Here is a 22,747-nt window from a genome sequence, read left to right as displayed (position 1 = left end):
GTTTTTTTACATTTTTTGCCTTACTATACTGTGACATTTTAATGCCTTACTATACTATGACGTTTCTGACAATTTTAGCCTTACTATACTATGATGTTTTTTGACACTTTATGCCTTCCTATACTCTGACTTCTTTTGCCATAGTATACTATAACATTTATTAGACAATTTTGTAGCTTAGTATACTACGACGTTTTTTCCGTCTTTATGCCTTACTATAATTTGATGTTTTTTGACACTTTTTGCCTTACTATACTATGACATTTTTATGCCTTACTATACAATGACAATTTTTGAAATTTTTTGTCTTCCTATACTATGATGTTTTTGACACTTTATGCCTTCCTATACTATGACATTTTAATCCGTTTTTATGCCTCATTATACGATGACGTTTTTTGACTTTTTCATGCCTTACTATGGTACTCTATGACTTTTTATGCCTTACTTTAATAAAACATTTTTATGAGCTTTTATGTCTTACTAGACTTTCTCGCTTTTAATTCCTCACTATACTATGCCATTTTTTTTGTTTTTATGCTTTATTTTTCCATGTTGTTTTCATGCCTTACTATTCTATGTAATTTTATGATGTTTTTTGCCTTACTATTATATGATTTTTTTTATACCTTACCATACTATGTTATTTTTATGCCTTACTATACCATGTTATTCCTTTGACTTTTTATGGCTTATTATACTGTGACGTTTTCATGTTGTTGTTATCCCTTTCTAAACTATGTTGTTTTAATTACTTTAAAGCCTTACTTTACTATGTCATTTTCATGCTTTAATATGCTAAAACGTCGTTTTTATGCCTTACTATCATATGCCATTTGTTTGTTGTTCTTATGCGTTACTATACTATGTAGTTTTTATGCCTCATTGTACAATGTAGTTTTTATGCCTTTTTATGCCTTACTATACTATGACATTTTAATTCGTTTTTATGTCTTATTATACTATTTTGTTTTTATTATTTTTAATGCCTTAATATACTATCACATTTTTATGTGATATATTTTACCTCTTTTTATACCTTACTATACTATGTCGTATTTATGCCTTTCTATACTGACGTTTTTATGACTTTTTAAGCCTCACTATAATATGATGTTTTTATGGTTTATCATATGCCTTTATGATATATATATATATATATATGTATATATGACATAAATGTATGTCCCTATATCCAGAGTGATGTTACCCTGTGTCACTTATAAGACAATACATTATTATGACATATATACATCCTCTGGATATATGAAGATATAAGTTTATAACATACATGAAATACTCATAGTCAAATGCAATTTCATTAAAACAACATGCTTATTCAAATTTTTGTATATGTTCTTCTCAATGATTCCTTTTAAAATTTAAACATGGTATCTTTTATATTTACATATATAATATGAACATATCCTGACAGGCTTTGGGATGGATATCTATTTATGTAAAATATGTCTATAATGTAGACATACTAAAACACGTTTCTAATAGCTAGACATGTATGTCAATATATGATATTGTTCCAATAGCTAAGAGGTTTCATACGTAATTTTTACATACATAGGCTATACTTTAAATACATTTTAGTTCATATGTACATATTTTTCATATATGGAAATTCACATATTACATTTGCATATGGGTATTCCTGAATCTAAATTCAGATATTTTATGTTAATAAACCGTTTGGCTTTAAAAAGCCATGCTCTTTGTTTTGGAGGGATGCCAGTGTTGTTGCATCCCTACCAATGTTGAGAACAAACCTACGCCCTTGCTTTCAGAGCACACAAACACTGTAAACAGACCTGCCACATGCCCAGCATGGTGCTGTTAAACCAGAAACGCTGCTGCTACACCTTCTGCTGAGAGCGTGCTGCGGTCAGGGCTGCGCTCAATAAGTTTTAAAAACACACAATCACCGACCGAAGCGTCTCACACGGAGGCTCTGACACTTACAGGGGCACCAACAGACAGATCCATTTTACCAATCTGCACGGCAGCTAGCAGCTCACTGTTTGAATCTGTGTCTGTGTGTTTGTGTGTGTGTGTGTGTGTGTGCGCAAAGAGTCAATCCCTTTTTTAAGTGGGTTTACCCATGTTTAAAAAAACAAGCTTATATGCGCTAATTTCGGTATAAAAAGGGTATAATTTTTTTGAGTAAGTCAAACATACACCGTCCTGCTGTTGAAAATCCTCAATAGTGCACCATGTGTATTAATCTGAAAGATAGTCCCTTACCAATGTACTATGTTTGAGTAAAGTTTGCTAAAAACCACAGTGCCCTATTTATTCAGCCCTTTTTTTAAATGAAGTGTATATTGGTGACCAGTTTTTAAAGATTCTACAAGGAACAAATGAAAGATGCTGGAATAGAGACAGACTAACACATTGTTAGTTTTGGTCCTCTCATGAGTTTTGTTGAAAATAACAAAAATATACAATATCACCAGTCTTATCCTTTAATTGTCATTTTACTACATGTATGGATCATGGCAGTTTTACTGCAAAATGAGAATAAGCAACCAGACATCTGCGAACAAGAAAAAATTTCACATTTATTTGATATCAAACAGGAGTTGAATTAAATATCAGCTGATGATGGGCTCTTACAAAAGAAATAGAATGAACCTAATCAGTGCTGCAACAACTTGTCACACTTTCCAACCACGTTCTTTTTTTCCCTATTTTTTTTTCTGAATAGTTCAGTTAATAAATTAATTAGTGTCAAAGGATGAAACATGTCTGCAAAAACTGCAGTATCGCATTGACACGAACATAAGTCCTTAAACCTGACAATTTCTTTCAAGTAAAATAAATTACACAAGTATCCAATTCACTCCAAATCTGTGCATGGCCCGGTGTTAACAAATATACTACTGGCAAAAACTCATCATTCATGAAAGCAAAAGCACTTCACAAGCAGAGACGTGAGCATGATTTCGTATGGACTGATATCGCTCAAAACTTTTTTTTTTTCTTCATATTCAAACATACTACAACGAGTCAAGTGTGAGAGGAAAAAGCACATTTCCACCATTTTGATTAACCTTGTCTGAAGAATCTTATTAACATTGAAAGGGCATAACTACTGAATGGTTGCCGTTTTTTTTTTTTTTTTTTTTTCCTTTTTTTTTTTCTTCTTTTTACTTTTTACACTAGTGGTACAGCAAAATATATTTTCTTTAGCTGTTACTTTGACAACAGTTAAATGTGCAATAGAGAAAATATAAGGCCTGAGTCTGAATTAGTGGTTTCTTAACTTTACAGTCCTGACTGTGTAGTGGAGCCACACTAGTTCTAGTTCTGTACTTCATGACTAAAAAGACCCTGGTCCTGCAAAGTCCCCCAGGAATATGTCAGGAGTTTCATAGTTCTTTGCTTGGAGTTTTTTTTTTTTATCCCTTATTCTTCAGCTCTTCTTTCAGTACAAGAGAAATGCTGTACTTATCTGTGGCACAGCGGCCTGGTGTTATTCTCTGCACCTCTTTAGTCCAACAGCAGAGCTTTCACAGTCTACATTTGTCTGGCCTCGGATGGACGTGTTTTGTGTGTTAATGAGATCTGTGTGCAAAAGTCATTTATTCATTCCGTTTCCCACCCAACAACATTTCACTTCCTGTCCTAACAGGAAGAGCATGCGGAGCGTGGAGCCAGACTTGCTGGCTCTTTTGACATCAACCGAAAGCCCCCACTTGTTAAAACCTGTGCAAACAGATACGGCCCCGCTCAGAGGCTGGTAATGAGCTGCATTTGTCCATCTGTGGGTGCCTCTGCCCCCTGTGCGCAGTCTTCATTGTTGGGTGGGATGATGCACCCGTCGCTGGTGCCTCTGTTTATGTGGTAGTAGGACAGGGGCTGCGGTGCATCACCGAGCTCAGGCATGCTCTTATGATACGCGTCCTCACTCTCGCTTCGAGGTGACGGAGAGAGCTCCTCCTCCTCCTCTTCCTCGGGGGGGTATGGCGAAGCTGAGGGCGAGGGGGAGTCTCTTAAGTTTGGCATGCTGGTGTAAAGGGAGTCTCTATTATTGTTGGGTGAATGGGAGCCCATGTCCTCCACTGCGGTAACAGTCTCAGAGCCATGGCCACCCTGCCCCTCCAGGCGCCTGGGAGCCTTCTGGGTGCTGTAGAGCAGGGAGTGAGTCCTCTGGGGCAAGAGGGGGGCCTCTAGCACCTCCTTGTGGTGGGGGTGCAGGAGCAGCTCCAGGGTGGCGTGGCCTCCTCTTCCACTTCCTCTCTGGGGGGATGAGGCCTCGGCGTGATCCGCCACGATGGCGTCATCCTCGCTGCCGCTCCCACCCCCGCCTCGGTCCACTGTCACTCTGGTCTGGGGAGGCAGGGCTCTGTCCCTCTGGGCGTCGCGACCTTTGGGGGCCCCACGGGGCCTGAGGTTGTTATGGACAATCTCAGATATGATCATCTTCTCAAAGGCGACATCGTCCAGGTTGAGGCCCCCCAGGTCTCCCGCGGCTCGAACGCCCACGGCCTCATAGTCGTCGTCTCGCAGGGAGTAGCTGTTGTTGAAATTGCCATTGAGGGGGAGGGTGTCCATGGCACTGATGTCCCTGCTGTTGCTCAGTGAGTGCTGTCCTGCAAGGAAAGGCAAAAGGAGCATGTGAGACATAATTTTACACCTTTTGATAGAACAAAACAGTCTCCACTACACCATCCACGTATACTTGATACTGCTCAGGACACTTCACTCTTGTGCTCTTTGATCTCTGGGTTAATTTTAATTTTATACAGATACAAAAACTTCTAAAATTCAAAGGAGAACCCAATTAGCTCTCCAACATGTCCATCCTCATTATGGCTGAATCTCATTATAGCCAATCTAAGAAATTATCCTGAACAATATTGGAGAAATGAGAACAAGCGATGACTTAAAAAAAATATACTATAGCAACAAGTTATAAAGTAGCTGATGACCAGGTAACAACACAGCAGCATACAAAAAGCAACAGACAAGATAAGAGTAAAAGAAATAAATTAAAAAAAAAAAAATACAAGCTGATGAGGAAGTGTTGTGACATTAACAATGAATAAAACATTCCACCTATTTAAAGAAGGCAAGACAAGAGAGTAATGTTGAACACAGATGTGCCAGCCACCTCTCTGCACTGGGGCCCCACAAGCACAGCAACAACCCCCACACACACACCACGACAGACAGGCACGGTGCAATGACTCACTTTGCCACCACTCACATCAAGTGTGTCTGCTCAGGCTATCTGGCCTAAGAACAGCTGATGTGCAAAAAAGTAAAACAGATGCTTTTTTTCAATTGCAGCAGAAACAACAAAATCACTGAAATAAGACAAAAGTGGAAGCTCGTAACATCCAGCCTGGATTCAGTCGATCCAGCTCAGATTGTGTCCTTGCAGTTAACTATAATTTAGCCCATGCGATGCTCTGCACAAATTGTTGTAGGTGGATGGAGAATGACAGCGAAATTATGTGTTTAACAGTTTGAGAGAGCTAAAGGACAAATCAAGGACGACTGAATCCTGGACTCAGCAGGTGAAAGGGTTCAGCAGCAAGCACAGTCTTTTTTAAAAGTCTACTGTAAAAGAAGGAACATTTCCTGAATGACATGTTTTTTTTTCTTTTTCCTTTTTGAAATGTACAGCAGATCTATTGCTATTATGTGAGCAAAATGCAGGCAGACACACACACACACACACACACACACACACACACACACACACACACACACACACACACACAAAAAGGAGTACTATAATTTTTTTGCAGCTCTATGACTAGGCTCAAATAGCAGGGAGAAAGTGAAAGGCGGTAGTTGGATTTTATATGAGGAGTTTATTTACTGGGTACACTGTGAGCCTGTAAGTGAAGGGCTGACATTTTGTAGGGTGAGAGTGATGTCATCACAGGCACTCTTTACACACAAAAAAGGGGAAACTGTAGTCGCGGGTTTCAAATGAATGTGTCAGAAAATGGATGATAGCAAATGAAAAAAAAAAAAAAAAAAACAACCTCTAAAAACAACATCAAAGACTTTTCTAAAAAGAGTGACAGCAGCACAGAGAGCAAAAGGGCAAAAAAAAAGGGGGGGGGGATTATTAGACATTTCTCTAAATAGATTCTACTTCCAAATTTGCATTTGTTTATGCGCAGGCAGTGATTTTATTGCAGACAGGTATTGTCTACCGGGAGAGGGGGAAATGATGTGAACAGAATTCAAGTGGACACGGCAACAGCTGCACTCTGGGAACCGTTCCAGCAGAGATTCATCCAAGATGTTCTCCTTACAGATTTTACTGCATCAGATGAACATCTGCAGAGTATTACTTAGTATTAATACACTTATAATAGAGGACACGCTCATCCTTTTTGCAGGGAGCTATATGTAATGACTATAGCAGAGAATTTTGAAAAAAGCGCATGTTAAACTTGACAGTCTCTCTGCGCGGATTTCATACTTGGTTGGTGATCTTCACACCAGGTTTTGACATTTGTGTGTCACACTGCTGCCTGTTCTCCTCAAACTGGTTTCCATATGTTAAAGCCTTGAATTTTTTTCCTGTTTGTCACTGCTTCTTGATCTACTGTTAAATAAGTGCGGTTAGTATCTCCTCTGTTGCTCCTGTGTTTAAACACAGCTAAGTGCAGTAGGTTGGCCTCAGGGGGAAGAAGAAGTCTTTCAACAGGTAAAGGAGATGTTCACACTGACATTCAGAATTATCTGCTAATTAAATATTGCCACTTTTTATCTCCTGTGCTCCACTGTTAACATGCAATTATGCTACAATGATTAAGTAGGTAAACATTTTAGGGCAATAAAGCACAAGCTGTTAACACACACATGCATGCACGCACGCACGCACACACACACACACACACACACACACACACACACACACACACGCTGACTTCTGGCTCGGCTGCTCCTGAGCTCAAAAAAGGGGAGAAAAAAAAGAAAAAAAAAAAAAAATCACAAAATGTCTTTGATTTTCTGTGAAAGCATTGTTTGGTCTCATCCCTGCTTCATTATCTCTGAGTGTGAAGTGCCCTCATTGTGCTATAAGCGACCTTGCAGCACAAAACAAGAGCGTGATGACCATGCTGAGGTTAAAGCCATATGTTACTGCATATCCTCTCCTTACACACTTTCACCATTCTGCTGTTTTTGCACATTCCCTTTTATCATCAAATGCTTCAATATCTGAGGGCTATGACTCTGCCCGCATTGCGTCATGTGGTTCTGTTTTTTTTTTTTTTCTTTTCTTTAATTGGGTTTCTTTTGCTCTGCCAGTGAGGAACTAGGTCAACATAAACACTGACATGATTTCGAATCAAACTTCAAAGTAAAATTTAGATAATGTTAAGATTTCAACATGTAAAGATATCAACCATGATTACAATGTAAGAGCATAAATGATCTGGACCTGTGAGTAAAGCTGAGAGGAATTCCCATATGCCTGCTCAGTAGAGGAGATAAGATAGCATTGACATCTCTGAGCTTTATCTCCTCCTGTGTTTACAAAGGAGAAACTTGTGCAGATAAGAATTACAGAGAAGGTGTGAATGAAGAAGAACGAAAGGTAAATCTCGTGTAATTACTCTCAACATTTTCATTCATGCCGTGTCACAGTCACAACCTCAGGAGTTTTCATGTTTTCAATAAATCTAACACACTTAAAAAGGTATATAGTCTGACATCTTGGGAAATAGGCTTATTAGCTTCCAGGCAGGAGAGTTATATGAGAAGATTGATACTACTTTCATATCTGTCTGTTAAATTTGAAGCTACAGCCAGGAGATGGTTAGCTTGACTTAGTATAAAGACTGGAAACAGGGGGAAACAGCTAGCCAGGCTCTGCCAAGTATCTCAAAAGCACACTGATCAACATGCCCAATCTGGTTGGTTTAGCTTTTCTAAAAACTGAGGTATAAAAATGATAATTTGTTGTTTATGGGGGATTATGTGATATCAATCTTCTCATCTAACTCCCCTTCAGAAAGTGAATATGTGCTTTTCCCAAAATGTTGAACTTTTGCCTTAAAAACAAATACAAATCTTTGTAAGAATAAAAGGTGGAGGGTGGATGTGCACCTGGGGAGTGAAAGGCCGGTGGAGAGGGGGTGTTGCACACCACTGTTTCTGCCAGGAGGTTGTTATAAGGGTTAGTGTCGTGTGTTCGGAGGAGAGGGTTAGTTAGGAGGTAGTTGCCAGTCATCCCTGAAATAACAGGAAGAGAGAGAGAAAGAGAGAGAGAGAGAGACGGAAAAAAATCAGGAGGGGAAAAAACAGCAAAAGGAAAAAAGAGCTCGAGGTATTGTACTTCATGGTCTGTGGTGGTGCGCTGAGTAGCTGTCCACATAAACAAACACTGACATTCACTGTCCAGAATCTGACACCATTAGAGATTTATGACCTGTGATCCATCTGCCTTCTGTTATGGACAAAGCAGCCATAGAGACATTGGTCAAAGCTAAACATTATCCAAACAGTCAACTGATGTAACTGACAAACAACATTATGTCGACAAGTGTTGACCGAAGCGTAGCAACACAATCAGCTGCAGTGTTTATGTGAAACAGATTCATCTAAACAAACTCATCCAGTCGAGAGACTAGACAAAACATGTCTAAGTGGCCTGCCATGAATAATACAGTATCCCTATCATCCTCCGCGTGCTTGTGTAAATCCTCAAGAATGTAATAACTATACTCAGTCATTTGGACGGATCGCTGAGAAACTCTGCGCTGGCATGTGTGCTTCTTTGAAAAAAAAAAAAAAAAATCGAAAACTAATTCATAACTACAGCCAAATCTGGGTTGGCACGGTCTGGAGCCTGAGCCTCATGATGCCGGGATCTGTCCCAAAACCTGCTCTGACCTCAGCCTGACTTTGCTCATCTCCCCTCCCTACCTTCATCCTGACAATCACTCCGGGGGCGAAGTCTGCCGGAGTGAGTCTCTCCAATCAGGGTCATTACAATTTGAACTCAAGTCCTCATCAGTAATGACTAAATATCAAACCTCCTTTCTGTCGCTATTCCTCCTCTTTCAGACGATCCCAGCGAGCAGCGAAAGTGCAGGAAAACACTGTGAACTCTTGATACGCAGACAGGATTTAACAATGCTTTTTTTTTTGATCACTTAACGATAAGAGAAATGCAAAATTAAATTGGGTCTTATCTTCCTTTTTTTTTTTTTCCCCCCAAGCTGCCACAGAGCCATGTAGGCTGCATCCACTGAAGTGTTTATTGTGAATTCAGAGCCTCGTTACAAAGAGAATAGCGTATGTGTCTCGTCTGGTGTTGGTGGAAGAAAGGGTTGCTTACCCTGGTTGAGTGTGGAGGTGCTGTTTATGTCTCCTGAGATGAAGGAGGACTCCGACTGCTTCCTCACGGTGTCATTCCACATCCGCCTGATGCGGCTCTGGGGTAGAGAGAAAAGCAGCCATTGATCAGGGCTCAACATGGTGCCGCTGTTATTCAAGGCTTTTGGCCCTGAGAATTGAGCGGCTACGTGGGTTTGTGATTCAAGCCTGCACTTGTGCACACGATTCAGCTAACCCACTGCTTGATGACATGGTCGTGCTACGGCAAAACAAATGGATACGAATCTTACAGCTTGTAATTTGAGAGATCGGCCCCGAGGGACTCTTTTTTTTTTTTTTCTTCCTGATAGAAAGAGCAGGAGCTGCCATCAAATTCCCAGAAGCACTCTTAAGATAGATCTCACAAAGTCAACCTAGAAGATATTATAAGAGACCTCTACGCCCAGTTCAACTGCACTTTATCTGTTTCTTTCTTTTCAAATAGAATCTACCCATCTATCTACCATGAGACTGCTCATAGGTGTCCAGCTTGATAACTAAGCTTTAATTTTACCACATGAAACCTAAAATCAGTTCAGTTCAGTTATGTAATTATATTTAAATTAATACTTGAACGGTTCAATGAAATGGGTTGGAGAAGAAAACGGGTCAGCTCAGCAGTAAGAGCACCGCGGCATTGAATACTGTACAACAGTGAAGTTTCTACTTCAATGCCAAACTGTATATTTAGCTGAATTAATCGAGAGGCACGGCTTTACAATAGTAAAATTCAAGTGCAAGGTTGAAAATAAGCAGAAACTTTTCAGTCTTTACTAAAGGATAAGACTGCCAATATCTTATTTTTCTTCCTGTCCACTGAAAAGACCAAAACCAACAGTTTGTCTCCCACAGCTTTCAAACTTCTCTGAGGCTGCCATCCATCCAAGGTCGTTCACACCTAAGAATGTAAGTCTTTAAAACCAGGTCTCAAATATATAGTTTCATTTTTTCAAAAGGGAAAAATAATTTCCTTAAACATCTGGGCACTGTAGATTTTAACAAACATGACTAAAGGACTCACGGGAGTTAATAGTGCATTTGTTGGGTTCTATTTTCAGCCGAGGATTAATGCACATTTGGTGCACCAGCGAGTATTTACACCACCATGATGTGATCACAGTGAAGGAACATGTCACCCACTCCAACAGTGTGTCTCATTGTTGAGTTCTCTAGCTTTTTGGACAATAATGGAACTCCATATGCAGTATATCAGGTTTTGGCTACACAGGCAATACTTGTTGGCAGTTAGTTCGTTAATTTTGGTCTCTTTGTGATATTTGTTCACAATTAAAAACTAAAGGATATTGTTCGACTTATCCTTTAAATAAATGAAACTTTTTACAAATACTTTTTTTTTTTTGTGGAAAACCAAAACTCTCCATAAAATATAAAAACAAACTCCACTGACTCCCAATACTGTACACGTACCTGTGTAGCGGATGAGTAGCGGGCCGTGGATCGAGACGTGGCTGTCTTGGCTGAACTGTGGGGGCCCTCAGACGGCAGCGCGCCGCAGCACTGGGACTGACGGAAACATTTGCTGTACTCTTTGCGGACCTGCAGAGGAATAAAAGTTCATGGCAGACTGAGCACACACAGAAAAAACCCAACCCGCACACCACGAGAGGTGCAAATCCCAAATCTTTATCAAATGGCATCCAGCTGACAGCAGTTTAAATGCCACAAGGACAGGGGCAGCAAACACTATAACATATTGAAACGTTATAGAGAAGAAGCAGTTTGATACAGGTGTTTCTTAATAATTTTCATGATTGATATCCCTTGATTATTTTCTTGATTTATGAATTGTCTATTAAAAAAAAAATGCCAATCACAGTTCACTGAGCCCAAGATGACATCTTCAAATGTCTTGTTTTGTCCGACTAACAATTATCTACCATTTATGACAAAGAAAAGCAATAAATTTAAAAAGCTCGAGCAAAAAACATATTTGGTATTTTTGTTTGAAAACTGGCTCAACCATTTATCAAAATATTTGCTGGTTACTTGTTGATTGACCAATTCATTAACTGATCTATCTTTGCAGCTATTTTATAGATTTACCCATCACTTTTTTTTTGTTTGTATTAATTCACTATTAGTTTATTCTTCAGTTTCCAAGTTGATGTCTTCAAATTTCTTGTTCTATGTAACAGCCGCAAATCCAAAACACCAGAATAATCAGTTTACAAATAAATAATAACAATGGAAAAACAAATCCACAAATTTAAGAAGCTGGAAGTTGTGAAAGTTTGTTATTTTGCTTGATAAGCGGCTTGTTGATTAATTTTCTCTTGATCGACTAATCAATTAATCACAGAGGACAAAATCTAACCTTCTTCTGGAGGAGGCAGTGAAAGATGAAGATGAACATCCCTTGCAGAGTGTTGAAGATGGTGAAGAGATACGCCATCACGATGGAGGATTCATTGAGGAAGAACAAGCCAAAGGACCACGTGAGCCCCAGCAGACAAAGTAAGGCAAACGCTCCCAACACCCACGACCTGAGAGAGATAGAGAGAGAGAGAGAGAGAGAGAGAGAGAGAGAGATAGAGAGAGAGCGAGAGAGAGAGAGAGAGAGAGAGAGAGAGAGAGACAGAGAGAGACGTTAACAAGTGAGAAAGCAAAACCACAGTGGATTTCACCTTTGCTTAGTTTGACGTTTCTTCTCCTCCTGGACAACACCTTGTTTAAAAGGAAGAAAATCAAGAAATACTGCCATTCTGCTTTTGTACAAGCTGCAATAGGGGTGGTATAGCACATAAACACTAATACAAAGTTTTGGAATGAATGTGCATTTGGTTATTTGACACTGACAATGATTCCTTGGTCTTCCTTGGAGTTGATGGCTACAGAAAGTGTAGGCACAGCAGGTTTTTGACTTGGCGGCTTCCAGGAAAGCCTAGTGGAAATAAGATAACTTAACAGTCAGTCTCAATGACGACGGCTGGTTGATACTGATACACAAGAGAGAAGTGAGCCACTCCGAAGAAGATACGGTGAGGAGAGAAGAAATGGGACAACAGCATGTCACTGAGAGAGGGTCCACAGAAAAATTGGAGGCAGTGCTGAGAGCGATGCCTGATTAGATCTGCCGTCCAGTTTTAGGGGATTTTCATACAAGAATATTTTTTTCCTGAAAGATTACAACGTAATACAACCAATTATTTTTACTTTTTTTCCCCCCACAGTTACCACATTTGACACACAACCTAAACACAGATTTGAGGTAGTACCCTGATTAAGAGCAGTTAATGAGTTTTGACTACTTAAAATAATGTGTGAAATCCAGCATCCAAATGCAAAGAAATGCAGGTTTTCTGTGTGCTGAAAACAAGCCTCACAGCCAACTCAATGCCTTTTTTGGTTTTGGACCAAAATCAGAGTGGCTGCCTAAAAATCAAACGCCCACATAACATATGTTGACCTGAACTCAGACATATTGTTGAACAAGAATCCAGGCACAGAAATGGCCGGGGATGTCTTTTTTATCGAGCACATGCAGCCCACTGGAAGCAGGGAAATGCAGGGGGGGACTCTGTTTTTACCATCGTTAAATCTATGAGGGGGGTTGAGTCCATCTTCCAAGGAAGCCTGTAAACTATGCCAGCACAGGAGCAAAAAGATACCAAAGGTCAGAAATGCAGTTATGATGAAATAAAAAGGGCAATATAACCCCACATAGTGCAAATACTGAAATCATAAAATGAACTAAAAAGGCACCACCTACGGACTAAAATAACATCTGAAAGGGAAAATTATTGGTCTGGTCGGATTTAAGAGAAGAGAAAAATCAAATAAACGTGTAGGTCAAAGGCAGCTTTTGAAATTTCAGGGAGGAGAAAAGCAGTAATGGCGCGTATTATTTTTCTTTTTCACACATAAGCGTCGGCCTCCCACACACACACACACACACACTGTCTCAGACCACAGGTCGGCTACCTAATCTCCTTGAGTGACACCCCTCACCTGATACCCCCCAGCCTGGAGGAGTCGGGTTTCATGGAGGTGGAATGCTTCACCATCTTGTACATCGTCACCACCAGGAAGATGACATTGACCTGTCAAAACAGACGCGCATCAGGGTTAACAGACTGCACTTAGAAAGGCATCTGATTTCTGCTGCTAACAGGGGAGGAGAGGGCATACAGAGCTCAAGTAGAAGTACTATAATACCACACTGTGAAAGTACTCCGTTACAAGTGAAAATCCTTAAAATTCTATCAAAGTAAAAGTATTTATTGAATGTATAATCAGAAGAATGAAAAGTAAAAGTACTCAATGCAGAAAAGTGGACCCTGTGGCTGTGAAACTATTACATTTATTGCTGTAGTTGGTTGAGGTGTAGCTCAGTTTTTATTTTATATAGGACTGCAATTGATGATTTTTTTTTTCCCTTGATGTGTGAATCTTTAGATTATTTTTTGACTTCCTAGAACCCAAAGTGAAACCTTCACAATGTTTGTTTTTTTTGTTTTTTTTAACAATAACCCCAAATCTTTAAGAAGCTGCAACCATAACATGTTTGGTATTTTTGCATGAAATTATTAAATCAAATTGATTATAGAAAATACTCAAGTAAAGAATAAGTACCTCAATTTTGTACTGAAGTGCAGAACTTGAGTAAATGTACTTTCAGTTACATTTCATTAGCGGTTGCCAACAACAGTTGTTATGTTTCACTTTGACTTAGAGTATTGCTTAATCTATGGTGGTTTTGGCTCTGTATATCAAGCGTCAACACCAGCATACCTTTACCAAGAGGAATATGAAAATTTAATGCCTTGGTTCAGATCATAAAGTACACTGACTTCCAAGGAGAAAAACAACAGTGAGAGGTTATTGCTTTGGTCTACTTCACACAGCTCTGGCCTTCAACATAAGCTGCACTGAGAGTTTCTCTTCCCTCTCTCTTGTTTGACATTATACTCAATCTCGAAGTGCAAATCCTCATCAAATACGAGAATGTATGTCTGATGACGTCCAAGCAGATCTGATGCACGATGGGCGTAAAGCTGCAGAGAAATACCGAGAGGAAAGCACAGAACTGAGGGCCATATTTTAGAAACAACTTTTACTGAGGCCAGGAAAAACATTTAAGTGATTCAAGCCATACATCCAGAAAGGTTTCCATGCTCTCAGGATGTCTCTATGTAAGCACTGCAGGGCTCATCGTCACCAAGGGAAAGGAAGGAGATGCGCTTCAATTTGGTCCAATACCATATTAAACCTTTGAAATACAGTACTGTAAATATTCACTGAAAAAAGTACATCCAGATTTTTATTTTACTAAAAAGTTATATCCCATATCTGCTCTAAGTCAGCATTTTTCAAGCATTAGCAATCTGCACTTGAAGAAAAATAAATGGTAAATAAAATAAAAGCACAGGTTGGCAAGAAAACAAAGCATAATGATCCAAATGTAGTTTCTCAGCTTATGAAAGACTTCATTTTCAATTCATTCGCAAATAAGAACAAAGATCCTCTTTATTATCCCACATGGATGCATTCTGAAACACTACAAGGCAACAGAAAAGGCTCTTTAAATGGAAACGAAGAGTGTCTGCGCAAAGCAGATGGAAACCAACAACAGCGGGGGGAACGATGGAAGGAAAAGGAGTGGCTAAGAACACAGAAAGTGGCTTTTAGATCACAGCTAATGCCGAGTTTTGTCTCTCAGCCACTGGGGCCGATTTACGTCCGCATGAGTCGAGTGGCTGGAGATGCATTTAACACAGCTGCAAGTGATGACACAGATCTGATGAGACAGACGGACGGGCGGACGGACAGCGAGGCGAGAAGGCAGCGAAGCACTCTGCAGAAAGCCGAGGCAAACGGCATGTGGACAACCCCCCCACCCCCACTCCCACCCCCCGCCCTCACGCCTGGTCTCCAAGGGGCCGTCCTCTACAATATTCAGGTCTCTCACTTCTCTGCCAAAATACAGCACAAAAAACAAGCGTTGCTGACGCAGCACCTCCCCTGGATTTTCATGTATTTACAGCCTATGGACAGATTTACATGTGTATTACCGTATGCGGCTATATGGATAAACAGCGTGTGTTTGTTCAGGACTGTGTGTTCATGCATTCCTGCACATGTTGTGTGTGTGTCTATGTGCATTGCGAACACCCAGCACACCACATGAAATATTAAAAGGTGAAGATGGAGATGTCCGTGTGCTGCGATTGGCTGGGGACGTGTCATGATCCTCAGCAGGGCTATGAGCTGTGGTAATGGTTGTCTGGCCCACCCACTCATTACTTCCATGTTCACCCCCCCCCCCTCTTCCTCACCATCACCCTTGTTTTCCCACTGAGCAAATGACCTTCATGCCTGAGACGATTTCTCCTCCTGATTGCAGGAAGGGAGTATTCTCTAGATGTACAGCAAGGACCAAACAGCTTTAAGTTGTTGCCGCTCACCTATTCCGATTTCAGAGGATTTCATAGCTGAGTGGACACTGATGTCCTCGTGTCAGCTATAATGGGACCACTTTCCTTTCATGCAAATTGATCTGAGAAAGCAGAGCCAAGAGGCTGCCAGCACGGAGAGAGAGAGAAAATCTATAAACTGTTTTCAAAGCTATTCTTTGAAAGAGAGAAAAAGAAAGAAAAAAAAAAAAGTTATCACACACGTGCGCAAAATTACAACTTACCACAATAATGAAGGTTACAGGCCCAATGAAGCTCCAGATGAAATGGTTATCAACCCTCAGCCAGCATCTACAGGAAGCAAAAGGTGATATTCAGTTCATTAAATCATCTCACTGCCAAAACAAAGTTGTCTCTTATCGATCAGGGCGCAGGAGAGCCGGCTGGATGATAGGCCACAGCAACAGAATAGAGACTCCTCTGACCACAGAGAAGAAAACCCGACTTTGAGGGAGTGTTGGCCTCACGCCATGAGACGCTGCAGTCTAAAAGGCAGTGGTTGTTGGACTCATGACTTCACAGTCTGCAAATGTCTACAAATGTGTGATGTCTGACGGCGTGTACCTAAGACTCTGAACAGTAAACAATATAATGAAGACAGTTCAAGAATGAGTTGCACCTCGGTCTGTGTTTATCACCAGGAAACAGAAATGAAGTGAGGAAAAATAGCAGTGAAATAGAGTTTGAAAAAGGCAGTTTACCTAAATCCCATAAATTAGAGGATTGCAGTCTTACAAATCATAAAGCTTCCTGCGTGGATCAAAACCACAGAGGAAGTGCATAAACTTTTAACTAGCAATTATCCACATGTAAAGAATAAAAACCCAGCACGCCGGTGCAGCTAGCCCGCGCATTCATTAATGTTGCTTTGCTCACATCCTCCTCTTTTAGCAATGACCGGGTGTAAATTTGCTAAAGAGCAGAGGTGGACTACTCTTTGCGATATTACTATCATTAGAACACACATGCATGCTGTGTGGGTGTGTCTCGGTGGAGAAGAGGGAGAACTTATGCCCCTGATTTTTATCCCGCCAAAGAAGAGCCTTTGCAGAAATGCTACACTTACGCCCGCTGTGTGCCGTAGCTTCTGTAGTCGATGGCTGCTGAGATGCCCACCACCACAGCCGGGGTGAGGTACCCAGAGATGTAGTAGTACTTCCTGCGAGAGAACTCGCTCTCGAACACCTCGACCAGCATGAGGTACAGCTGCACGCCCTCCAGACACATCCAGGCGAACGCTGCCAGGAAGCAGAAGTGGAGTATGCCGGCGATGATGGAGCACACCAACTGACAGGAAGAGACAAGGTTTTTTTTTTTTTTTTAATGAGGTGAATTTGGCTTCTTCCTATTTACCAAGAATTACTTTTTATTACTACTTACCCAGGTGTTTTATGTGTTTGTTTACACTTTAAAAGTTCATTAATTAGTGACTTTAGCCTAGTTTAGCCAGATTACAGTGTTTGTAGGATCAAGTAGTGGCTCTACTTAAAGCTGCTCTCATCAGTATTTGTACTTTATATCAAAAGGGTCACTTGAACTTTTCAGCATCTCTCAGCTTATTTTGGTTTTAAGGCCACTGACTTTATCGTTTTGGCTTTTAACTACAGCCGGCAGCTGTTCTCAGTGAAAAAAAAAACAAAAACAAAAAAAACATTTGTTGAAACCTACATTTCACCACCTGCCCAGCACCAAAGTCAGTGGCTAGCTGGAGAACATATTGGAGCATTTAGAGACTAAAGGATCAAGATATTTCCCCCAAGAGCTTGTGGAGACCAAAACGGAGCTAAAGAAGACTAGATATTATCTTACATACATCAGGCAGACAGAAACACAGCTTCAAATAAATGCTAGTGTTTCTCTGTCTGCTGTTCGCGTAAATAAGCAACTGCCTGCTTACTTGTTATCCATATCAACTATATGTGGTGATGAATAGATCATTTTGTGATACACCTAATTGTGCTGCTCCCATGTAGCCAAAATATTGGCATATTTATTATATCAATCATTTCCCTAATAACTCAAATGAGATTACGTATTTGGAAGAATCGTTAGTCTTAAGAATACAAACACGCATCTGAGAATTTGAAAATGTGTATCCTGTATCCTAAATGGTGCTGACGCCATAACTATTCAGTAAATGGGCAAGGTTAGTTATTATTAGCCAACACACAGCACAAAGAGATCTCTATTTTCAGTTTAAGTGAAGATCCCGAAGTTTCCAAAGATCCAAATGATGTAGGAGAACTGTGTATAGAAATCATGCACAGAGCATCATGTATTGTTGTAAGTGTTAGAACAAGCTGGCAGAGAACAGATATGTGACATTTCAATCTAAGGTGGATTTTTTGGAGACTTCAAGACCACTTAAAGGCAAATTGAAGCATTTAAAAAAGGTTAATCACAGTAGATGAGGCTCTTCATCAGTAACATAAAAGTTAAAAACCCTCCTCAGTACAATTTCCACGGTACCTTTGGTTCCGTCATGTTGATGCCCACGAGGAAGATGAGCTCGCCGATGAAGAGGTTGAGGCAGAGGTTTTTGTGGATGGTGTTGCGGTCACTTTGCAGACCGCGGAAGAAGCAGAAGGTGAAGAGGCTGATGGCGAGGCAGACGAGAGACACGGCGATGCCCATCCGTGTGATGACGGTAAGGAGGAGCTCATGGACGCTTCCCTCCCCCTGCAGAGACACAGACGTACACATGGACTGACCTTCAACTCTTCATACTTCATGACGGTTAGGTCATAATGATCGGCGGCATTTAAGCACACGGTGGTTGTTGCTATATTTGTCGGAAGTGTAAATTGATGCTGCGATCAATGCTGCTGTTGTTGTTAATAACATTATTACACTGATAAATTTCACTGTTATTATCATCATTATAACAACCAGTTTTACTTGTTAACTGTCTGACTTGGTGTTTATAATACAACAGTAGATACAGCTGTTCCTGGTCTCTCTCCCCCATTTCTCCCCTTTCAACTCAACCGGTCGGCAGCCTGGTTCTGTCAGAGGGTTTCTTACTGTGAAAAAGCACTTTTTTCCTTTCCACTGTCGCCAAGTACTTGCTCATGGTGGTCACGCTTGGATTTCTCTCTATAATACTGTAAAGTCTTGATCTTACACTGTAAAGTGCATTGAGATAGTCTATGTTATGAGTTGGCGCTGTATAAATAAAATGGAATTGAACCGAACACTGACCTGATGGAAACCTTGATATACAAAGATGTAATGAAAATGATCATTTCTGGGCTGTTCAGTCCTTAAAAAAAGGTGCTCATATGTACAGTGACAATCCTCATGCTCTTTCAATGTAAGTGACAGAGGAACATCAACACAGCTCTCATTCTGAGCAAAAATGAATTGAAGGTAGTATGAATCTTTAGTGGCTATGATCAATTCAAATCAAATAAATATCTTTCAAAATGTCAAAAAGTCTTTTTAGTATAAAATTCCCTTTTTGTGTTTCCCTGTCGAGCTGCAATAGAAGGACTAACTTTGAAAGATACCCTTCTGATCTGGCTAACACAAACTCCTGAAGCCTCTGCCCTCCACTTTGGAATCGCCAATATTTTTGCGTAGACAGAGCATGGTGGCATTTTGTCCCTCATCACTTACAATGAAAACACATTAGGAAGAAATCTCTTAATGGCCAGTATAGATAGGAGGCATCATTACAGCAAGCAAAAATCTGTTTTATTGTTCATATGGGCAGCTGACTGTTAATTTAAGACAGACATTTGTCCATTAACTTCATACGTGATGACATTTGGCACTCAAACTGAACATGCTTGTATCACATTATGCGGCCCATGTTGCAGAAAGGGACATTGGTTGAAAAGTTGCCACAAAGAACCCGTGACCATGTGATGTGACGTCCACATGTGGGTCCAGTTTTTTTGAGGTGAAAACGCATTTTGTCGTCTTCCAAAAGATCTAAAACTGAGTGCAATTCAAGATGGGAACCAAGCAAAATGTGAAAATAGCAGACTTGACCATGCAAAATATCACTCAAGGACATGGTGGCCCGACAGTGAGGCAATTCTTCCTGTGATATTTGTAATTTTATTGAGGGCAGGAGTTGCAGTTGAGGTGATGTGTAGGGAATTGGTGTGAGGGTAAGCCTTGCCTCAGGGCTCTGGTTTCAAGCTGTGGTTAAGGTTGAGGTTAAGACAGATGACAGGGACAGAGTTCAGGAGTTGGGACGTATTATTAAACAAACCACAAACTTATCCTCCACATTTATTACTGGCTAGGCCCTGCTACACATGCTATTTATCATGTAATTGGATTGTAATTGCATTTCGCGACCAAATGGATCCTACACCACTTCAAGAGGGGTGGAAACATAAGTTAAAGCTGAGGTTATAGTTCCGTTTTCCCATGATTCTCCGGGACATATGCATAGAGGGATATTAGACACGGACCACAGGTAAAATATAATTACTTCTGATAATGGTACGGCACTTCCTATCCTGATCCACAATCTCGCTCTTTTAAAGTGACAGCCTGCTTCCTCTTCTCCACCCACCCCCTCCTCCTCACGCCCTCACCTTCTCCTCCAGCAATAATCTAATTATCTCCAGTGAAATGCCATTCTTGTTCTTGCCGTGTGTGCACAAATCTATCAGCGAGACAGAAGAACGGAACAACTAACTGAGACAGAAAGAAAAAAAAAAAAAAAAAAAAAAACTCTCGCTCACTCACATCCCCCGATGAGCCATGAGGATGGCGAAGTTGGTCAAGTGACTGCAGGAGCAAGTGGTGTGGCTCTTGTTGGTTTCCAGCAGTTTACAGCCCTGAGTGGACCAGTATCCCATCATGCTCCGCTCAGAGTAATTCCAGAAGGAACAGTTGGGGTTGTAGTAGTGCTCCTTCTACAAAACACAAACACAGGGAGAGAAAAAAATGATTAAACATATATAATCATGCTCTGCAATATGCATCATCATACATACATTTACCTTGTATATTTCATATCTCTAACTGTAAGTCACAGTGAATATGAATATGTGATGTGTAGACTTGTTTTACTTGTTTGTATCTGTGCAAGGAAGATTATTTAAATGCAATGAATTGTTGGAAGAAAGGGGATGAAAGAAATAAACAAAAAACAGAATCTGCGTTGAAATGTGAGAAGGGTTGCTATGGCAATTGCAAAGCACAAGGCAAAACATGACACACAAGAAGCTCAACTTACTTCTCTAACTCCTCTAGTCTAGATTGGTGCAGACACAATAGCATAATATGCATGATTACAGTTTTTCTACAACAATAATATATCAAAATCGCTGGATTTGCCCTTCACTGTAAAAGACTGTGCAGCCCAGCTCTATAGTGTGGTCTGGAGGAGTCTCAGGAGGAGGCTTACATCCAGGTGCTCCAGTGTGAAGATCACTGGGTCGGCCACGAATACACGGCTGGACTCCTTCGTAATAGAGGCTGAAAGGATGTGGGAGTTGACGGTGAGGGAGAGGTTACGTTTGTTCAGGTCCCCCATTCCTCTCAGTGTGGCATTCTCCGTGCTGAGGAACTGACCCAGGTGTTTGTACAGCACAAATACCAGCTTGGCCACACCTGCAACCGGCAATAATAAAGTCATCAGACATACAGCATCCATTAAAGTAAAAAAAGAGACATACAGTGTTCATTCAGTGGTTTTATATGAATGTACCGAGCATTAATGGGCTGCTCCTGGATCTGAGACCACAGTTGTAATAAGTGTTTCACTACCAGTGGGCACAGGGGCCAGCGTTGAGCAAAATCTCAATTTGCACCATGGGTGAATTAAAAGAGAGTGCCAGAGTCTACCTTGCTAACATAGTGAATGCACAAACAGCGAGGTGCAGACCAGGGGGAACCAATAAGACACACAACTTTTCTCTAGCACAACATGTTTTATTCACCAAAACATTTTAGCCATCTTCTCTAGTACACCGCACTTAATTCCCTTAACATTTATAGCTGAAACTGTTTGTTGAGTGAAGAATGTTTTACTAAAGAGCTGTGTGATGTCTTGTAATTCTGAGTTTGCTTTCCTGCTATTTTTTTTTCTTAGTGGCCAACTGAGGTACTGCACAAGGGAAAAAAAATGATAGAAGACACGTCTATCTATGCAAGTGTGGCTACTGACTTTTAGTCTCATTTTAGTGAAAACAAGGTTTCGACTAATTTTGATTCACTTTAATTTTAAAATGATCTTTATTCTAAGACAAAAATGTGGTTTACATTCAATCCATTATTTTCTAGCTGTCCTCTGAGATATTACATCCTAATAAAAGGAATGGTCTGATAATTTTGGGAAGTTGACAACAACAGTTGCAATACATAACTACCAATAAAACTGCAGCTTGTTTTTACATTTCTGTTCATGTACAGGTAAGACAGACGAAATACTTCATATTAAAATGTTAAATTATTCTTTTAAAAACATCTAATTAAAATGTTCATAGTGGGAGAATCAGTTTTTTGTATGATCACACTTTTGCACCTTGATCAGATTAACGATCGCAAACTCGTCCACCAGGTTTTGATTGCAAACCATCAGTGTCAATAAACCCTACAAACCAAAAAGGTAGAGAAAAGCTAGAACCTAACATCATTAAATGTTTTTGCAGCAGTTGTGTGGTTCTCACCATTTTTGCTGTTGACTTTGACCGTGTTGGAGGAAAGTTGAAGAGACGCTCCACCTTTGCTTGTCTGTGGAAACCTGAAGTCTTGCACCTGACCATCGGTGCTTAACACATACACCTCCAACACTGAGAGAGATAGGAGGTGAGGAGAAAGAGGGAGAGATAGAAAAAAAGAGAGATGTATACACATAGCCAACATTTCAAAAGCAGTGCGTGGTGTCTAATAGCGCTCTAAAGTTAATGCCTGGCGGGTTATGTGTAAAGATTCGAGGTTCATTGTACCAGAAACAGAACCCAATCTTATCAGCAAGACCCCGC

The 22,747-nt window shown here is 40.4% G+C and overlaps 1 protein-coding gene across 1 annotated transcript in view; it reads right to left on the bottom strand.

Moving 5' to 3' along the window:
* Positions 1–2,552: 2,552 nt before the first annotated feature.
* Positions 2,553–22,747, bottom strand: part of LOC111231056 (adhesion G protein-coupled receptor L2-like) — a 95,764-nt gene continuing 75,569 nt past the window's right edge. The window contains 12 exon segments of the mRNA XM_022758021.1: positions 2,553–4,604; positions 8,092–8,217; positions 9,326–9,422; positions 10,792–10,920; positions 11,699–11,867; positions 13,333–13,424; positions 16,022–16,088; positions 16,864–17,084; positions 18,267–18,476; positions 20,501–20,674; positions 21,169–21,374; positions 22,433–22,555. Coding sequence (XP_022613742.1) covers positions 3,742–4,604; positions 8,092–8,217; positions 9,326–9,422; positions 10,792–10,920; positions 11,699–11,867; positions 13,333–13,424; positions 16,022–16,088; positions 16,864–17,084; positions 18,267–18,476; positions 20,501–20,674; positions 21,169–21,374; positions 22,433–22,555 — 2,477 coding nt within the window. The 3' untranslated portion in view covers positions 2,553–3,741.

Source organism: Seriola dumerili, unplaced genomic scaffold (assembly GCF_002260705.1).
Source record: "Seriola dumerili isolate Sdu_G_001 unplaced genomic scaffold, Sdu_1.0 BDQW01000291.1, whole genome shotgun sequence".
Taxonomy (NCBI): domain Eukaryota; kingdom Metazoa; phylum Chordata; class Actinopteri; order Carangiformes; family Carangidae; genus Seriola; species Seriola dumerili.
The sequence above is the reverse complement of the archived record's forward strand: the minus strand, read 5'-3'. Positions and strand labels throughout refer to the sequence as shown.